At 53.0% G+C, this 15563-nt stretch overlaps 1 protein-coding gene across 1 annotated transcript in view; it reads left to right on the plus strand.

The window, feature by feature from the left end:
• ASTN2 (astrotactin 2) overlaps positions 1-15563 on the plus strand; it is a 353959-nt gene that overhangs the window by 197888 nt on the left and 140508 nt on the right. Inside the window, exons 12-13 of the mRNA XM_037399819.1 lie at positions 5807-5973; positions 8000-8188. Of these exons, the coding sequence (XP_037255716.1) occupies positions 5807-5973; positions 8000-8188 (356 nt within the window). The remainder of the gene's footprint in view (positions 1-5806; positions 5974-7999; positions 8189-15563) is intronic.

Consider the following 15563-nt stretch of genomic DNA (forward strand, 5'->3'; position numbering starts at 1 on the left):
CCAGCTGGTTGAAACAAGTCCATCCCACTTTGAATTGATATGTGAACATACACATAGTGACCTGCCCAAGACAGTCCCTGCGAGAGCTGTGTGGTGCCTGTAGTTGAGGAGATGCCGCCTCGTTGCCCAGAGCTTCGGTCTTCTCCACGGAGCCCCCAGCCCCCCCCGTCATGGGGCGACCGAGCCAAGGAGTGTGAGCTATCGCAGTGTGTGCACAGGAGCCTGGAAGACAGATGGGTTTGATTTTCTGAGGCTAAAATAATGATTAATGATCTTGAAAGGAAAAAGGAAGCAGGGGGAAAGCAGGGAGGGGCAAAAGGAGTGGGAAGATAATGACTGTTATTTCAGAAAACAGTTGTAATGTTTCCCCCTGGGGATGATGCTCCCCTGTGGTGGGTGTCGGGGACGGGTCTGCCGCAGCTGGGGTGGCGGCGAGGACATCGCTGCCCCGAGGAGGGGCAGGGGTGGCCCTGGAGAGAGACTGCCTGGAGCCAATGGGTGCTTCAGCAGCCAGCTTTTTTGCCCGTTTTGCCAAAATATTAGGAAAGGAGGAATAAATCTCAGCTGTGGAGACTGGGCTGTGTACAGCCAGGCTCTGGTCCTGCTGCTGCGGAGCAGCGCTGCTCACCGAGGGCCTTCTGGACCAAGAAAGCAAAGGCAGAATAAGCCAAAGTTGTCTGAATATATATATAAATACAGACACAGAGGAGTTTACTGTGTTTTTATCATTTCTGAGCTTTAACAAGCAAATAAAATACATGCCAGTGCATAGTTCGGAGCTCATTAAAATGCTGGCAATTGCTTGTACCTCAGCAGTGCCTCAGGTTATCTTTTTGTCTCACCCTGAAGAGGTTCCTCGGTGAGGAGTGAGGATGCCTCTAAATAAAGGGGGTCATTAGGGCTTTGGGCATCTCGCTCGGGGCCTCTGCAGCCCTGAGCCACCGGCCTTTCTTGCAGTCTCAGGTGCTGGGGATGCAGCCTGGGGAAGCTGCGCTGGGCCAGGGTCCTGGATCTTGCCTCTGGATGCATCCAGACGTGCGTGCATGGTACCTGGAATGGAGCTGGGAGCCAGGGGTTGGTGGCAGCTTCCCTGTGCAGTTTTGAGGAGCTGGGCTCGTCTGCACTCAGAGCATCACCTCTGACACCTTGGTGTGGGAGAAGTCTCTGACAAAAAGGCTGCTGTTGAGAAAACAGAATGTAATAATAAAAAGGGCAGTTTACTCTCTCCAGAAACACTTTATTAAGTATTCTTTTTTTATTAAAATTAATAACGGAAGAGAGGAGCTGAGCTGAGCAACCCTAGTAGGCAGTTCAGATGGAGAGCTGGTATCCATCCCCTTGTCTGGGGGGATCTGTGTCAGTAATGAGGCTCTGATTTTATTTCCAGTACCCCCTTCACCAGTCTCACTGCTAATGAGCTTTGTAAATGAGAAAGTGAGCAAAGGCCCCTTTTTTTTTTCCTAACATGAACAGGGGCTCATCCAGGTGCTTATTTTCCGAAGACCCGATCTTGTGCAGGTTTTGGTGGATGTTGCTTGCTTTCCCCTTGAAGATGATCCTCCCTCCGTTGGGTTTTCTCAGGCTGTGCTGGGGACTGTGGTGGTGGGCAGAGGAGCTGTGCTGTGTCCTGGAGGCCATGCCATGCCACATGCTGTGCCAGCGGTGTGTGCGGGCGTCCCATTTCATTCCAAACCACTGCCTGGAACATCAGCAAGGCTGGCATTGGTGGTCTCCCCGGTGTGGCAGCAGGTCCTGCCAGCTCTGCCACTTCATGTCATCTCAGAGATGTCATTTAAAAGGGAAAAAAGACCGTTTCTCAAAAAAACCCCAAAAAACCAAAAAAAACACCACCCAGATAAAAATAGCACTTTCTTATTCAGCATATCCATTCCCTGTGCATGCTTGGAGTACATTTGCTGACTGCAGTCACAAAAAATACAGTCCTGGGTGCTCTGCCTGGCACGGCTGGAGGGGGACATGCTGGTGGCTGATGGTGCGTGCTATCAGCCAAACCCCGCCGAGATGCCAGCAGTGCCTGCTTCGCAAACTGAATGGTAACAGCAGGGTCGGGGCGGTGTAGCTGTGGGTCACATTTAGCCTGCACGATCTGTATTATCAGTTCTAATGCACAAGAAGACAAGAAACTTACGTTTTCTTTTCCAATCCCAAGAGCAATTTTCAGGGCTGGCGGTTGTCACAGAGAAACCAATTCACTGCTGTGTAGGTGGAGTGGATTTGCAAGGCAGTGGAATTACATTTGTATGGTAACAGCTTCTCCGTGGCTTTTCAGAGCAGACCATGAGCTGGAGTCTCCCCCTACCTCCCTTTTCCTCTCGGTGGCATGGGTTAAGCACCAGACCCTCTTCCCAAGTTTTGAGATATTTTTGCTTGTCAGATCCATGGGTGATGGATGGTCCAGGAGTTTGAGGCTGGTTCCGAAGCAGTGCAGGTCTAACACAGCAAACCAAAACCAGCTTTTTCTTTTGAATTGCTGGCTAACAGTTTATAGAGGATCCCTTTGCTTCCTTGGATAAAAGGATCCATCCTGTATCCGGACGAGGGGTGTGCAGAGGTGTGGTTGGCCAGGAGCTGCTGGGGCACCATGTCTCGCCAGCTTTCCTCCCGTCAGGAAGGGATGTCACCCGTGATCGCCCAGACAGGTTTATTGACTGAGTTGCTTATGGATTTTCTAATCATTTTCTGACACAGCCCCCCATCCTGTGTCACTGCCAAGGCAGATCGCAAATTGAACTGCAGCTGAATTGATGGGGGATTGATTAAAACTCACCATAATTATTGGTTCTCTGCTGCCCAAGCCAGACAAATCAATGTCAGCAATAACAGAACTGATCCTTTGTAAAAGCCCTGCAAACACAGAGTGAGTGCTAGTTTTGTAAGCTCCCCTGGGAGTCCAGACCGACTCTTCAGCACAGCCCAGGGAGTTGTGATTAGCACAAGCTGGCTTTTTTCTGGGTCATTGCTGACTACTGTGGACAGAGTTGCACCCAGATGGGCTTCAGTTTCCCCCCTGCTCTGATCTATTGGTGTGACATCCCAATTGCAAGTCCTCTGCTCCTGGAGCAGGGAGATCTGTAATAAAGTTTTGCCCAGTAGTTGCTCCATTTGCCTATTCATCCCTGCAAGACCTCCGCGCTGGCATCGCTGCTCCTGCCGTCTGCCTGTTGGTTTTGCTGGCTGGCGCTGGCTGCAGAGCTCGCCGGTTCCCCAGCTCACTGTCCCTGGCATCTTTGTCCCCCCTGCAGTGCCACCAAGCAGGGACACCTCCTGGGTTTGTGTGTTGGCTACCAAAGCTCTCTGTCCCTGGAGAGCTGCTTGCTGCAGCGTGACAGCTGGCTGGAGAGCCGGCTCCATGCCGAGCCGGGGATGGATGCAGAGGGGAGGGGGTGCTTTCTTTTACAAATTTTGTGCTTGAGCTACTTGCCTGCCATAATTAATAGGTATGAGGATGCATAATTACAAACAGAAAGGAAACTTGTGGCGATGAAAAGCCCAGACTGGAGGAATATCCCAAAGGTGACCTCAAGCAGAGTGGGGCTAAGGGAGGGAGGGGCTTTGGTGACCTACTAACCTAGTCCCAGTGGAAGAGCCATCATCTTCCTCTGCGGGCTGGGGAAGGTGCTGTGCTCAGCGCACAGCTCGGTGCCAGGGTTAGAGTTCTGGGTGACAGCCCAGGACAGCCGTGACTGACCCTCTCCCTGTCACTCTGTAGCTCCTGCAGACCTGGATTCCCACCCAGTTGCCTTCAGCACCTTGGAGGGTCCCCGGGGAGCTCAGGGGGGGCTTGGGCAGAGCCCCAGATCCCACCCTGGTTGGTGTGGGGTGAGCAGCCCAGAGGTGGACGAGGTGCCACGGAGCAGAAGATGCTGTTTGCAGTCAGCCCTCCATCTCTAGGGAGAAGTGTTTCTGCCAGTTTGTACAGCTCTTATTCTTACAGTGGGGCTGGCAGATGCGGAGGAGACCACAGGAGATAAGTGTTGTATCTGCGGATTCACAAACACGCTTATCCTGATCCTGTTTCCCAGGCAGCTGGGTGGTAAAAGCACAGATTGTTCCAAGTGTCCTCTCTCGTCTCCTCCTTCATATTTATTCTGTATACGCAGCTAGAAAGCTTCCTGCTCCCATGTCCTCTGCAGCTTCGTGCCTAGGCAGGGCTACTGTTCCCCCACCTGCCTCCCTGGGGGGCTGCCTGTGCCCTGCCTGCTCTGCAGAGATGGGCAGCATCCTATTCCAGAGCCCTTCACTGCCAACATCCTTCGGCTAGAAAAGTCATATGCCTCTCAGCCTTCTCTTGCCTCCTTTTCCCACCTTACTTGGCACCTGCAGGGAAGGTGCTGAGGTTGGCAAGATCCACCCAAGCTTCAGGGCTGAGGGCACGGGAGCCAGCGAGGTGTCTGAGGGGCACCAGGGATGGAGATGCCTGAGACGTGGTTGCTGCAGATGGGGCAGAAGCAGCTTTAAGGCTGCTACCATAGGGAAATGGCACAGGGTTTCTAGGAGGTGGAAAGAAACTTTTCATACTTGATGGGGTTGGCCAGGACTCCCTAAAGCATCTTTCTGAGGTCCCCTGCAGGCAGCTTGCTTCTTAAGTAGCCAAGAGTGAGCGAGGCTCAAGCAGCCCATCTCCCGTCAGGACCCTGCCAGTGTCAGCAAGCACGGGGTCCAGGGTCTCCTGAACTTTTATTAATATGTACAGCATTTTACTCACATGGAAAATTGATTTCTGTTTTTAACCACAAAGTATAGTGGTTTTATAACCTTTCTTCTGCTTGACAGAGGCCATTTATAACCTGCTTTCATCACTACCTGTACAATCTCCAGACTAACCCATCTTCAAGAAATTCCATAATGCATTTTTAATTGCGAGCTGCTCCTAGGCAAGATTTATTTATTTTCTCAAGGACTGGGCCTTTTTGTTGTTGTTTGTGTGCGTGCATGTTTGGCGAAAAGGGATAAATAACGCAAGTGGAATAGAAGAGTACTTTAATCTGGGTGACAATTTATTGATGGCATTTGCCGCCTGCTGGCTTTTATCTTCTGGGACAAGGAAAGCCAGCTGAGGTACTGGAATTAAAACCCAGAGACAGATCTCCAGCTTATGTGAAGCAGCACGGTTCCCTTGGCTGCGGAAAACTGATGAGCCTGGGCTGCGGTCCTGTCTTCTGCCAGTCCTGCCTCCACCGCCGGCCAGTCCTGCCCGCAGCTGCCTCCCCCCCGTGGGAGGGATCAGCTTTTGGAGCTGATGCCCAGGTCACGCTCGCTGGCCTGCCTGGCATGGGTTGAAGTGGTTATTCTGGGTCACTCCCAAGCACTGAGATGGCTTTCTGGTTTGGTCCCAGGTACTGAGATGGTATTTTCTGGGTTGCACCCACTGTCTCTGGGTCTCGGAGGAACAGGTAGCAAATGCAGAGGGTTCCTCCAGTACGTTACAGAGGGGGTTGTCATGCTTCACCCCACACTGGCTTGAGGCTTCATCACTGTGTAATTTTGCTGCCTCAAGGATTTCACCCTCCTCCAAAGGGAGGAGGGGGAGGAAGGCTTTTGCAGCAGACTGGGTCCTTGCCCTGTGGTTCTTGCCCTCTCCCCAAAGGCTGTGTGACATGATGCTGGGCCCTTGTGGCTGCCCCATCTGTCACTCAAATCGAACTCATCTCCTTTAGTTGTAGGCAGAGTTCAGTGGCACTGGCTCTTGGGTGGGCTGTGCCCTGGGAGGGCACCCACCGGGCTGTGGCTCCAGGGCAGGTGAGGACCCCCCAGTGACCTTCCCACATCCCATCTCTCGCTGCAGTGCCCTGAGGACCTCCGACCCATGAAGGATGGTACCGGTTGCTACGACTACTCCAAAGGGATTGACTGCTCAGATGGCTTCAACGGTGGCTGCGAGCAGCTCTGTCTCCAGCAGACCCTTCCTCTGCCCCACGACCCGTTGTCCAGCACCATCTTCATGTTCTGTGGGTGAGTCCTGTCCAATGCTCCGGCATCTCTCACTAGCAGATAAATAACCTGTACCCTTTTCCATCCCTGCCAACCCTCCTGTGCCACCCATCCCCAAACCGGCACACCCAGCAAGGGAGCTGGGTGCCCAAGAAAAAGAAAAGCCTGTTTATGGAGCTGACTTCCAGCAGGGAATAGAGGCACCTGGTTTGCCTGCAGGCAAAAGCATACGGGAGTGCGAGGAGCCATCTGAGCAGATGCACCTTCCTCCTCTCCCCCACTGTGTGATGGTACAGTTTGATCTGTGACTCACCATGAAGGGACCCAAAAACTGTACATTGCGTGTTGGAGGGGGAAGGTGGAGGATTTGTTTAAGAATTGCTACCTCCCCCCCCCCCGCCCCATGCCTCTCTTAAAATAGAGTTTCATCCATGATTTTGGCCAGGATCCTATAATCCTACGCAATTTAGCATTTTCTCTCAGGAAAATCTCCCTGGCTGCAGTATGTTCTAAAAGGAGCTCAGTGATTATCTGGCTTTATGCTGCACAGCTGCAGCCATCCATCCATTGCCTGCCCCGTCCCGTGCCCAGCCCTGGCGCCGGGGGCTCTGCAGATTGCATCCCATGGCTGGTTCATGCTCTCGGGCACACGCAGGAACCTACTTCACATCCTGGTGCGAAGGGTTAGGGTGAAAGGGAGGAAAAGGAGCCCTTTTGGGAAGGGAATGCCCACAAGCAAGAGGGGGAGAAAATTCCCAACAGTAACTCTGAGGAGCATCCGTCAAGTCCCAAAGTTGCAGGTGCAGCAGAGACCTCACAGCCCTGGCTGCTTGCTGCTCCCTGGGGAAGAGCAGCCCAGGGAGCTCTGCCTGTGTCAGCTTCTTTCTCTTTTTTTTTTAATCCATTTTTGCTGGTTTGATGTTCCACCCCCTGCCCCCCCCTTCTTTTTTATTGTTGTTTAGCAGTACAGAGTGGTTGAGTCACTAAGACAGAGCACGTTGCCTGCAGAAGGGGTTGGGAATCCATATAGACATTAGCAACCTTTGTGAGGAGTGTCTAGAAAACCTTGGGACATTACATGGTCTCCATCCACACCCATGCAGGGAATCGGCATTTCAACCTTCCATCCCCGAGGGCAAAGACTCTTTCCCTGGGTTTGGTTGTTTTTTTGTTTTTTGTTTTGTTTTTTCATAATGCCTTTTCAAGGCAGGCCTGCACTTTGGGAACAGGCAGGGAAAAGTGCAACAGACGGGTGGGAGTTTTGCTTGCAGCAGTAAAATGCGGTAGAGGAATGGGAGAGGGAAGCAAGCTTGGATGGAGATGGGATTGTTAACAGAGCACTGTGGCCGTGGGGAGGAACGGGAATGCAGGGAACAGAACTTTCCTTGTCAGCTGGGAGCTGCAGTGCCGGGGAAAAGGCTGGAGGAAGGAGAAGAGAGGGAGGGGAGGCAGGATGAGCACATATGCAAAAGATGCCGCTGATTTCTCTAGTGTCTGTAGTTAAATCACATCCCTGCTGCCTGCATCAGTTTCCCTTACTGTCTGTTGAAGATGAGCATGTGCATCTTACAGTGTGCTTGAAAGTGGGGCCAAAGAGCAAAAGAGCAGCCACGCTGGAGCTGGAGCTGTTTCCTTGCAGGAGGGCGCTGCTGGGTGGAAAAAAGGGCAGGAGCTTGATTTTGCTTTGTTCTTGCCTGGGGAATGTTTGTACCTGCATGGCAGCAGTGTCACAGGGCACAAGGTGGGCAGGGACTGTCGGGGATGGTTGAGCAGCGGCTGCATGGTGGGCTCAGCTCGGCTCGGGCATGGGGGCAGCTCCCAGGCAGGGCAGCCCGGCTGCAGGCAGGGTCGTGCTGCTGCAGGAAGGGTGGATGTTGGGAACAGCTGCAGAGGGTGTGGGCTCTGCAACCTCTGTGCCTTCCTGGGCAGCCGCTGCAGGAGTTGATGATGCTTGGCGTGGCTCAGCAGCAGCTCGTCCCGTGGCAGGGCTCGTGGGGTGGCATGCTCTGCGCCTGGCCCATCTCATGTAGCTTGTGGTGCTCCGCAGGTGCGTGGAGGAATACAAGCTGGCGCCCGACGGGAAGTCCTGCCTGATGCTGTCTGACATCTGTGAGGGTCCCAAGTGCCTGAAGTCGGATGCCAAGTTCAACAACACCCTCTTCGGGGAGATGCTTCACGGCTATAACAACAGGAGCCAGCACGTCAACCAAGGGCAGGTGTTCCAGATGACTTTCAGGTATGGCCTAGTTCTGCTGCTAGTTTTGGGAACATGGGGATGGTGAGATGGGACCAAGGGCCGTTGGTGCAGAACCTGCATCTCTGACATGTTCACTAGGGGAAGAGAGCAAAAGGGCAACAAACACACGTGGTTTTCCTACTTGCTTATCTTTCCCACAGGCAGCAGCATAGGACCTTCCTGGGCCAGTGTGTGTTAGTTAGATAAGTGTTTAATTGCCTTCAGTGGGCTTTTCTCAGTGGTGTTGCCTCGTCTCTTCCTGAACACTAATGTCTTTCATCTCCACGATACCCTGTGACAATGAGTTCTGTTGTTTAACTGCGTGTAGTATGACAGAGCATTTCTTTTGGCGTGTTTTCAACCTGTGCGAGCTGGTGTTACTCAGTGCCCAGTTTCAGTACTGGGAGGAGCTGTGGATGTACCATGATAAGAAGGTAAATACCCCCACCAAAGGGCAAGGAGCAGATAGCAGGGGGGGTCTGCAAGCTGCATCCCAGGTCTTTCGTGAGTGCCAAGGGTCAGATGAGGGTGGGGAAAGCAGGGTCTGAAGTGCCCAGATCTTCACCTTGCTGTGCTTATAGAGTAGAGCTTGCTGGTAGCTGCTGAATTCAGGGCTGGAAAATGAGTTTACTTACTTTTCTTCAGTTCTTCTGAATACAGCCATACTTTGAATGTAAACCAGTGTGGCCCTATGAGTTTCAAAGCAGCAGCACTGCTCATGGTCAGGAGAGGATCCAGCACACAGCCTACCCAGACATCTTCCTTCCCAGCATCTGCCAGTGCACTGAGGGTTTCTTTCCTGTTAAGACACCGAGACCTTATCACTGCCTCTGATTTTAGCTGGAGTTGTGGGTGCTCGTCGCTGCTGGCCACGGTGCTTTTCTGGGTGTTATTTCCCCAGCTGAGCGCAAAGCCTTCCTAGCTATGAATTTGCACTGAACTCTGGCCTTCTGCTCTCTTGCTGGCAGATGAATTATGAGCTCCATCAGCACAAAGCCGCTTAGAAAGCCACAACCAGCGGAGTGCTTGGAGCCAGCAGAGCTGCAGCCTTTGCTGGAAGTGAGAATTGACAGTACACAAAGGCAATTTTCCCAGTGGGCTCCTCTTTGCTTTCTCTCCCTCCCATGTTACAAGCGTCAGTGGGTCCGTCAGAGCAGAGCCAGGGCTGCAGAGCTGAAATTCTTCATGAGCTGGTGGGTCTGGGGGCTTCAAACACTCCCCAAGCCCATCTCCTGGAAATGCCAGACCCAGACAGGCTCCCCCCAAACGAGGTCCAGCCCCAGCTCATGCTGTGAGTCCCTAAGCACCAAACCTTCTTTCTGCAGAGGCTTAGATCTCCTTTCCAGCTTGTCTGTAGCCTGCCCTTTCCTTGCACTGTGAAGTGGGAGGGTGGATAGCCATCCTTCCCCTGCCTCAGCCAGGGCTGGGGTCTAAGGGCTGCTTTGTTACTGCCAGGAAGCAAACATGTCCCCTGTCCTCAGGGCTAAATTCCAGCCAAAAGCATGCCAGGTTGTCTGTGGGTCTTGTTTATCCTGGGCCAGGTGGCTTCTCCACGTCATGCCCTTTGAGGGCATCCTGGGGACGATGGGTTTGGGCAGTCCCAGGCTGGACCAGGAGCAGTTCCTGCTGGGGCTGCCCTCGGCCTCTTCACTTTTGGGATAAAACACCTGTGGTGTGGGGATTGCATCTTCCAGGGGTCAGAGCCCAAAGCACTCCCGGGCAGCTCTGGCTGACAGTTTTTCAGATTTAAAAGAACCAGCTCTTAGTGACCCATCCTGCTTCCCACAGCTGGCCCGCTCCTGCTGCGCTGCATGGGCGATGCCCGAGGTGTGTGCAGTGCGGGGAAGCTTTTCCCTGTGAGGCTGCGTGCAGTGGGAGCCAGATGCTCTGCAGGACCTCGCTATCACAGAGTTTTCAGTGCCCAGCATCAGCAGGGGCCTGGTCCCAGGTCTCACAGCTGTGAGGGGCAGGAGAAAGCAGCTCTGAAACAAGAGCAACTTGCAAAGCATGCCCGCGTGTTGCAGGCTGTAGCGTGCGATGCGCTGGCTCGGCAGAGCTCAGAGCCTGGTGGGAGGCAGCATGTCTTGCTCCAGAAATGCTTTCAGCAGCCTGGAAGGTCAGTGTGGCTGCCCTTTCCTGTTTGAGTGTAGCCTGTTCGCTTCAAAAGCACTAGGCAGTGATGAGAAGGGCTCGCTTCCCTGCGCGCAGCATCTTTCCCTGCGGCCAGGCTGCCCGGTGTGTCGGAGGGTTATGCTGCAGAAACACCATCTCCTAACAAGGGAAGAGAAGGAGGTTAATGGAGAAGAAATTATTAACTAAAAGATGTAATTTGCCTCTGATTTTCATAGATATTCAAGAACCTCTCTGAGCATTAAGACACCAGCTGTTAGAGAAGCCCTTAATTTGGTGCATTTGAAACATAGCAGGAAGCTGCCTAATACCAGGGATTAAAAGCCTGTTTCTGCAAAGTAGGAGCAAGAACCTGCTATCAGAACAAGGGGCTGAGTATTTTAGAGGGATTTATAACTGCTGGGATCCTTTAGCTATGCAGATGTGACAGTCCTTTGAATGGTGTCTGCTTCCCATGTCGCCGCATCTTCAGTGTCTTTAATAAATAGGATATTCTCAATTTGCCAGGCATGTCAGCATGGTGTTAGGATGAAGCCTTTGTGCTGGGAAAAGCTGTCTCACACACCGTGGCCTGAGCAACACCTATCAGTTACAGCAGTATTTCCATCCCGTTGGGCTTGGGGTGGTCTCTTTGCCACCCAGCACTGATTAGAGTCTTTGCGCTTCTGATGGCTGCATGGTCCTCCTGGCCGCAGCCTAGCCCAGCACTGGGATGTAACTGGTGTAGCACCGATGGCTTTCCTGTGTCTGGCCAGCTTGAGAGGATGGGAATGTTCAGCAGGTACCTTTAAGATGCAGGGTAAGGATGATGTTTGACATGAGCACGCAGCAGACTGGGCTGGTAGTGGGGAGAGCTACACAGCCTTGGAGGTCCCAGACCTGAAACCAGCAAGCAGTTCTAGTCCATGCTGCTTCAGATTTTGGTTTTCCCCTTTAACCCACATAATTTTGTCCAAGGCAGTCAGGCAACACCCAAGCACTTTAGTGGCATGACTGAGGAGATGGTTGGCACCCGAGGGAAGGATGGAGGAAGCAAACACTGGCTGCTGTGACCAATGTACTCACAACAGGGAGGGGCAGCAGCCAGAATGGTTCACGCTGCATGCACTGAATATGCTCCATATGTACACTAGCACCGGTGTAATGCCTTGCTGTGTTGCATAGAGCCTGTCCCTGCTCGCATGTCCCTCCGTGCTGCCAAGGACTCTCTTCCCATCCATCAGCAACAGTGAAGCCACAGCCCAGGATGTGAGCGCCGCAGCATCCCTGCAGCTCAGGTTGAGCCGTCGTGAGTTAGGAGCAATGTGGACAGCTTCTTCTGTACTGAGGTGGCTTAATAACTGCTAATTATCGCTGTGGTGGTTGGGGTGCTCGACTGACCGGTTAGACAAGGCAGTGTCAAAGTTTCTCCTCAGAGGAGTGTGCTACATGATTGCTGCTGCTGCCGTTTTATTGCAAGGAGTTAAATCAAAGCACTCCTCTGGTGATGCTTCTCCTGCGTGGTCCCTTGCGGGTGCTTTGTTGGGGGGCAGAGGAGGGATCTTTCATCACACACCAGAACCCCTCCTTGCTCCTTCCACCACTGAGCCGAAAGCACATTCAGAGCCGCCTTATTCTGGGCATCCCTCTCTTCTTTTAAAAAAAAGGTTCTTCTCTTTGGAAAATGCTGTGTGGTGTTAATAAATAGATGGGATTCGAGCTGATCTATTCCAGTCACACCTCTCGGTCTAGCCGGGAGACTCGGCAGTGGATCCAGCTCGCTAAAGACTAGATTAGAGCAATTTTTTCCCCGTTGCCTCACGGTGGGGCACAGCCCAAACTCCGCACCGTCCCCAAATCACTGGGGGATTATTTTCTAAATGGGTTGTTTGTTTGTTCCTTATCTGTTTTGTGCCGTCTCTTTGCCACAAGGGAATAGAAATTTTTGTTTAAAAGCCGTTTGCAGTTTCAGACTGTTGCTTTTATGCCATTAATATGGTGAAATCCCAAATTACTACCCATGGAGCCAGCTTTACTTGCTGGATTATTACTGCATAGCAAATGGGATGTCAGAGCAGTGCGTGGCAGAGCTCTCCCCAGGGTGCAGCCATCTGCCCTAACCTATCCCTTCCCATCCCTACCTCCAGCTCTGTCTCTCATCCCGGCTTTTGCTCCAGCTTGGCATAGCCCTGGGACACAGGGAGCACCTTGCTCACCCACACAGTCCTCATTTGATTCCCTCCCAGAGGAGATGCAGTGAATCCGGAAAGTTTCTGGGTGTGGGGGCAGAAAAGCAGCCAAAATGGTTCAGTGGCTGGAAGGAAGGAGGATGTGTGTCAGCGCTCCCTCACTGCTAAACACGTGCTGAGCACCGGGTGTTTTCCCCTCTCCATAACCAGGAAGGATGTCTCCAGATGATGTAGGGCTGCAGTGCTGTGCTGTGCCAAGCACCCTTCTACAGACTGGAAGTACCCTTCCCTCTGCAGTCCCTCAGAGGATGCTGTTCCTCACATCTCCACTTATAAAACAGGGCTGCTGCTTCTTTACAGCCTTGGGGAGGGTAAAGGGTGGGTTGGAGGTGGTGCTGAGCACCGACCAGTGCTACCGAGGTGGCTCGGGTGCTGCAGCGACGGATGGGCACCCACTGGCCCCAAGCATTGCCAGCCTGGCAGCCAGCTCTGCCCCCACACAGCTGCGGTAGTGCTGTCAGGCAGTGTGCCGGGTCGCTGAACTGATGCGGGGAATTGTCATAATATTGATGAGGAGTTTGGCAAGTTAATTTAAAATCTGTCACTCCTTCCTCTCACTGCTTCTCAGCCCTTAATAAACCAGGGTGGCGACAGCAGGTGAGCTGACAGCTCAGTGCCAACCCTGCCAGGGGGCTGCTTTGGAAAATGTCCCCATCCCATCACTCCCAACTGTGCTGGGCCAGGCCTCCTGCGAGCTGCACCCAGTGCCCCCCCAGATGTGGGTGCTGCCAGGGGCTGGGGTGGTGCTCAGAGGGTGCAGCATCACTTCTGGGTGCGAGAGGCTGGGGGGGCCTTTGCTGGTGCCACCCGGCTTGGAACTCGCAGACCAGCCCTCACAAGGACATCCTGCCTCCCCCGCGGCATCACAAATGAAAAGTCTGTAACCAGTTAAATTAACGCTATTGATTTTTTCGTATTTTTTTCCCTTTATTTGAAACCTCCAAGCACAGAAGTTATAATTGCGCTGTTTATTATTCCTGTGCTGGTGAGCTCAGTGCCAGCCAGTACACCAACGCCTTGTTTACCTATTACCCTTCAGGCCGGGATAACGGATGGATCTCTTTTCCAGTGGCTGCCTTCCATTTCATTCCTCTTTTTATTATTTGTTGCTGCAATTCTATTACCTGTTCACAACTCTGAAGCCTCAGACATACTAGTTGGAAGCAATGATGTCTTTCCAAGCCAGGCTAATGCCTCAGGCCTTGGTCCTCAGTAGCTGGCGAGGGGGTCGTTAGCAGTTTAGCAGCTCTGCAGAGCAGGTGCGGGATGTGATGCTCTGGTTCTGCCCCGCTCCCGGTGCGTGCCATGTGGGAGCACTGCCTGCTCCCAGCCAGGGGTGCTGCCTGCAGAGCAGGGATGTCCTGGTGCCTGCTTGTGGCCATGTCACATGTGATGGCTGTGAAGCCCCCAGAGGGCCCCCATCTGAGCTGTTTTCTCAATCCTATTTTTTTCACCTCTCAGCCTAGCATCAGGGACATCCTGGCTGCTTTATTGAGTCCATCTAGCCCTTTTCTGAGCCCACAACTGGTTGCATACAGACACACGCCATGTATTTTGAGGGCATCTTCACTGGCCAGGCTAAGCATTGAGGTTTTGTCAGTCCAGTGTATAAATGACTAATGCAATAAGCACAGTACTCCATCAGTTAGGTTACTGTTACATCCTGCGTGCATCAGCTCTGCTCCATTTCAAAGTCAGCATCCCACTGAGAAAGAGAACAAACCGTTCGGCTTTGAGTTGGTTATTTCTGACAGTCTGCAGCCACAGGCTTTTTGCACTGGATTAGCAGCATTTTTTTATTCTTCTAGCAAAACAAAAGCAAGCCTATTGCCAACGATATCCTAAAGACAATGCAGGGGTCCAGGGCAAAAAAGATATTTTTTAAAATACACTGAGATCTTAGTAATAGAGGTATTTTAAGTACTAGAGGTTTTCAGACTCATTCTGCACGTGGTGTGGGTAGGATTTAAGAAGCAGGTCATCACATCCTTGGCAAATGCCGGCATGGCTGTTACAGCCACCTCATGTTCCTGCTGCCCCATCCCTGCTCTGGATGCACCTCTGAGCTGCTCCATTTCATTCCTGTCTGCACAGGCAGTGGGGTAATCTCGCACGGGGTCAGTCCTTGCTGTTTGGTCACTGCCTGTGAGAGCCCCACCACCCCCAGCGTGTGCCTGAGCCCCTGGAGGAGGAGGGACGGCTGGACTGGAAGCTGCCAGCAGAGCCCAAAACTGATTGCACATCTGTGACTTGGGGCTTGGGCTCCTCGCCCAGCTCCTTCTGAGCCCCAGGCAGTGCGTGAAGGTGTGCAGGTTAAAAACTAGGTGGGTGTTTGGAAATGCACCCAAACTCCCCACCTTTATTATGAGGCTGAGGAAATGCCAAGAAGCTTTCACCTCAGCCCATGCCCTGAAAGCAGGCTTTTCGGCCATGTAGGTTGATGTTTCAAAGGGGAGCTCATGCCGCAGAGGGTGGGCAGTGAGAGAGCAGAGCTGGCATGGTGCCTTGGCAGATGAGGGTACCACGGGTATATACCCGAAACCCACTCGCACAGGCACAGTCCAGAGCCAAGGCACTGCTGTTGGACATGGTACCATCACACACCAAAGCTGATGGTCTGTCACCCCCTGGCTTCTGCTGGGCTGGGGGACAAGCTGGTGGCGGCAGAGCTTTCCTTACCCTGGCAGTGGAGCTGCTGCCCCTGCAGCAAGGGATGCCGGGGAGCTGCTCCCCCACCCCACACCCCTGCTCCCTGCTCCCCCCGGCCCTGGCAGCGCGTTTGTGTCTGTGCAGATGTTTGTATTCTCTGCAGCTGATGAAAATATTCATTATCTTGTTAGCTGCTGCGGCGGAGGAAGTTCAGATTTGCATTTCCACAGCTAATCACACAGCGCAAACAGAGCCTGTCACCCAGCAGTGCTAATTGGGCAGAGCAGCGCTGTGCCCGGGCAGGGAGCCCTCCCTCCTGTCCTTCCCACCGCCCGTGCTGCCGTGCCAGCTGGCGTGGCAGGGGAGAA

This window comes from Falco rusticolus, chromosome 9 (assembly GCF_015220075.1).
Source record: "Falco rusticolus isolate bFalRus1 chromosome 9, bFalRus1.pri, whole genome shotgun sequence".
Lineage (NCBI taxonomy): Eukaryota > Metazoa > Chordata > Aves > Falconiformes > Falconidae > Falco > Falco rusticolus.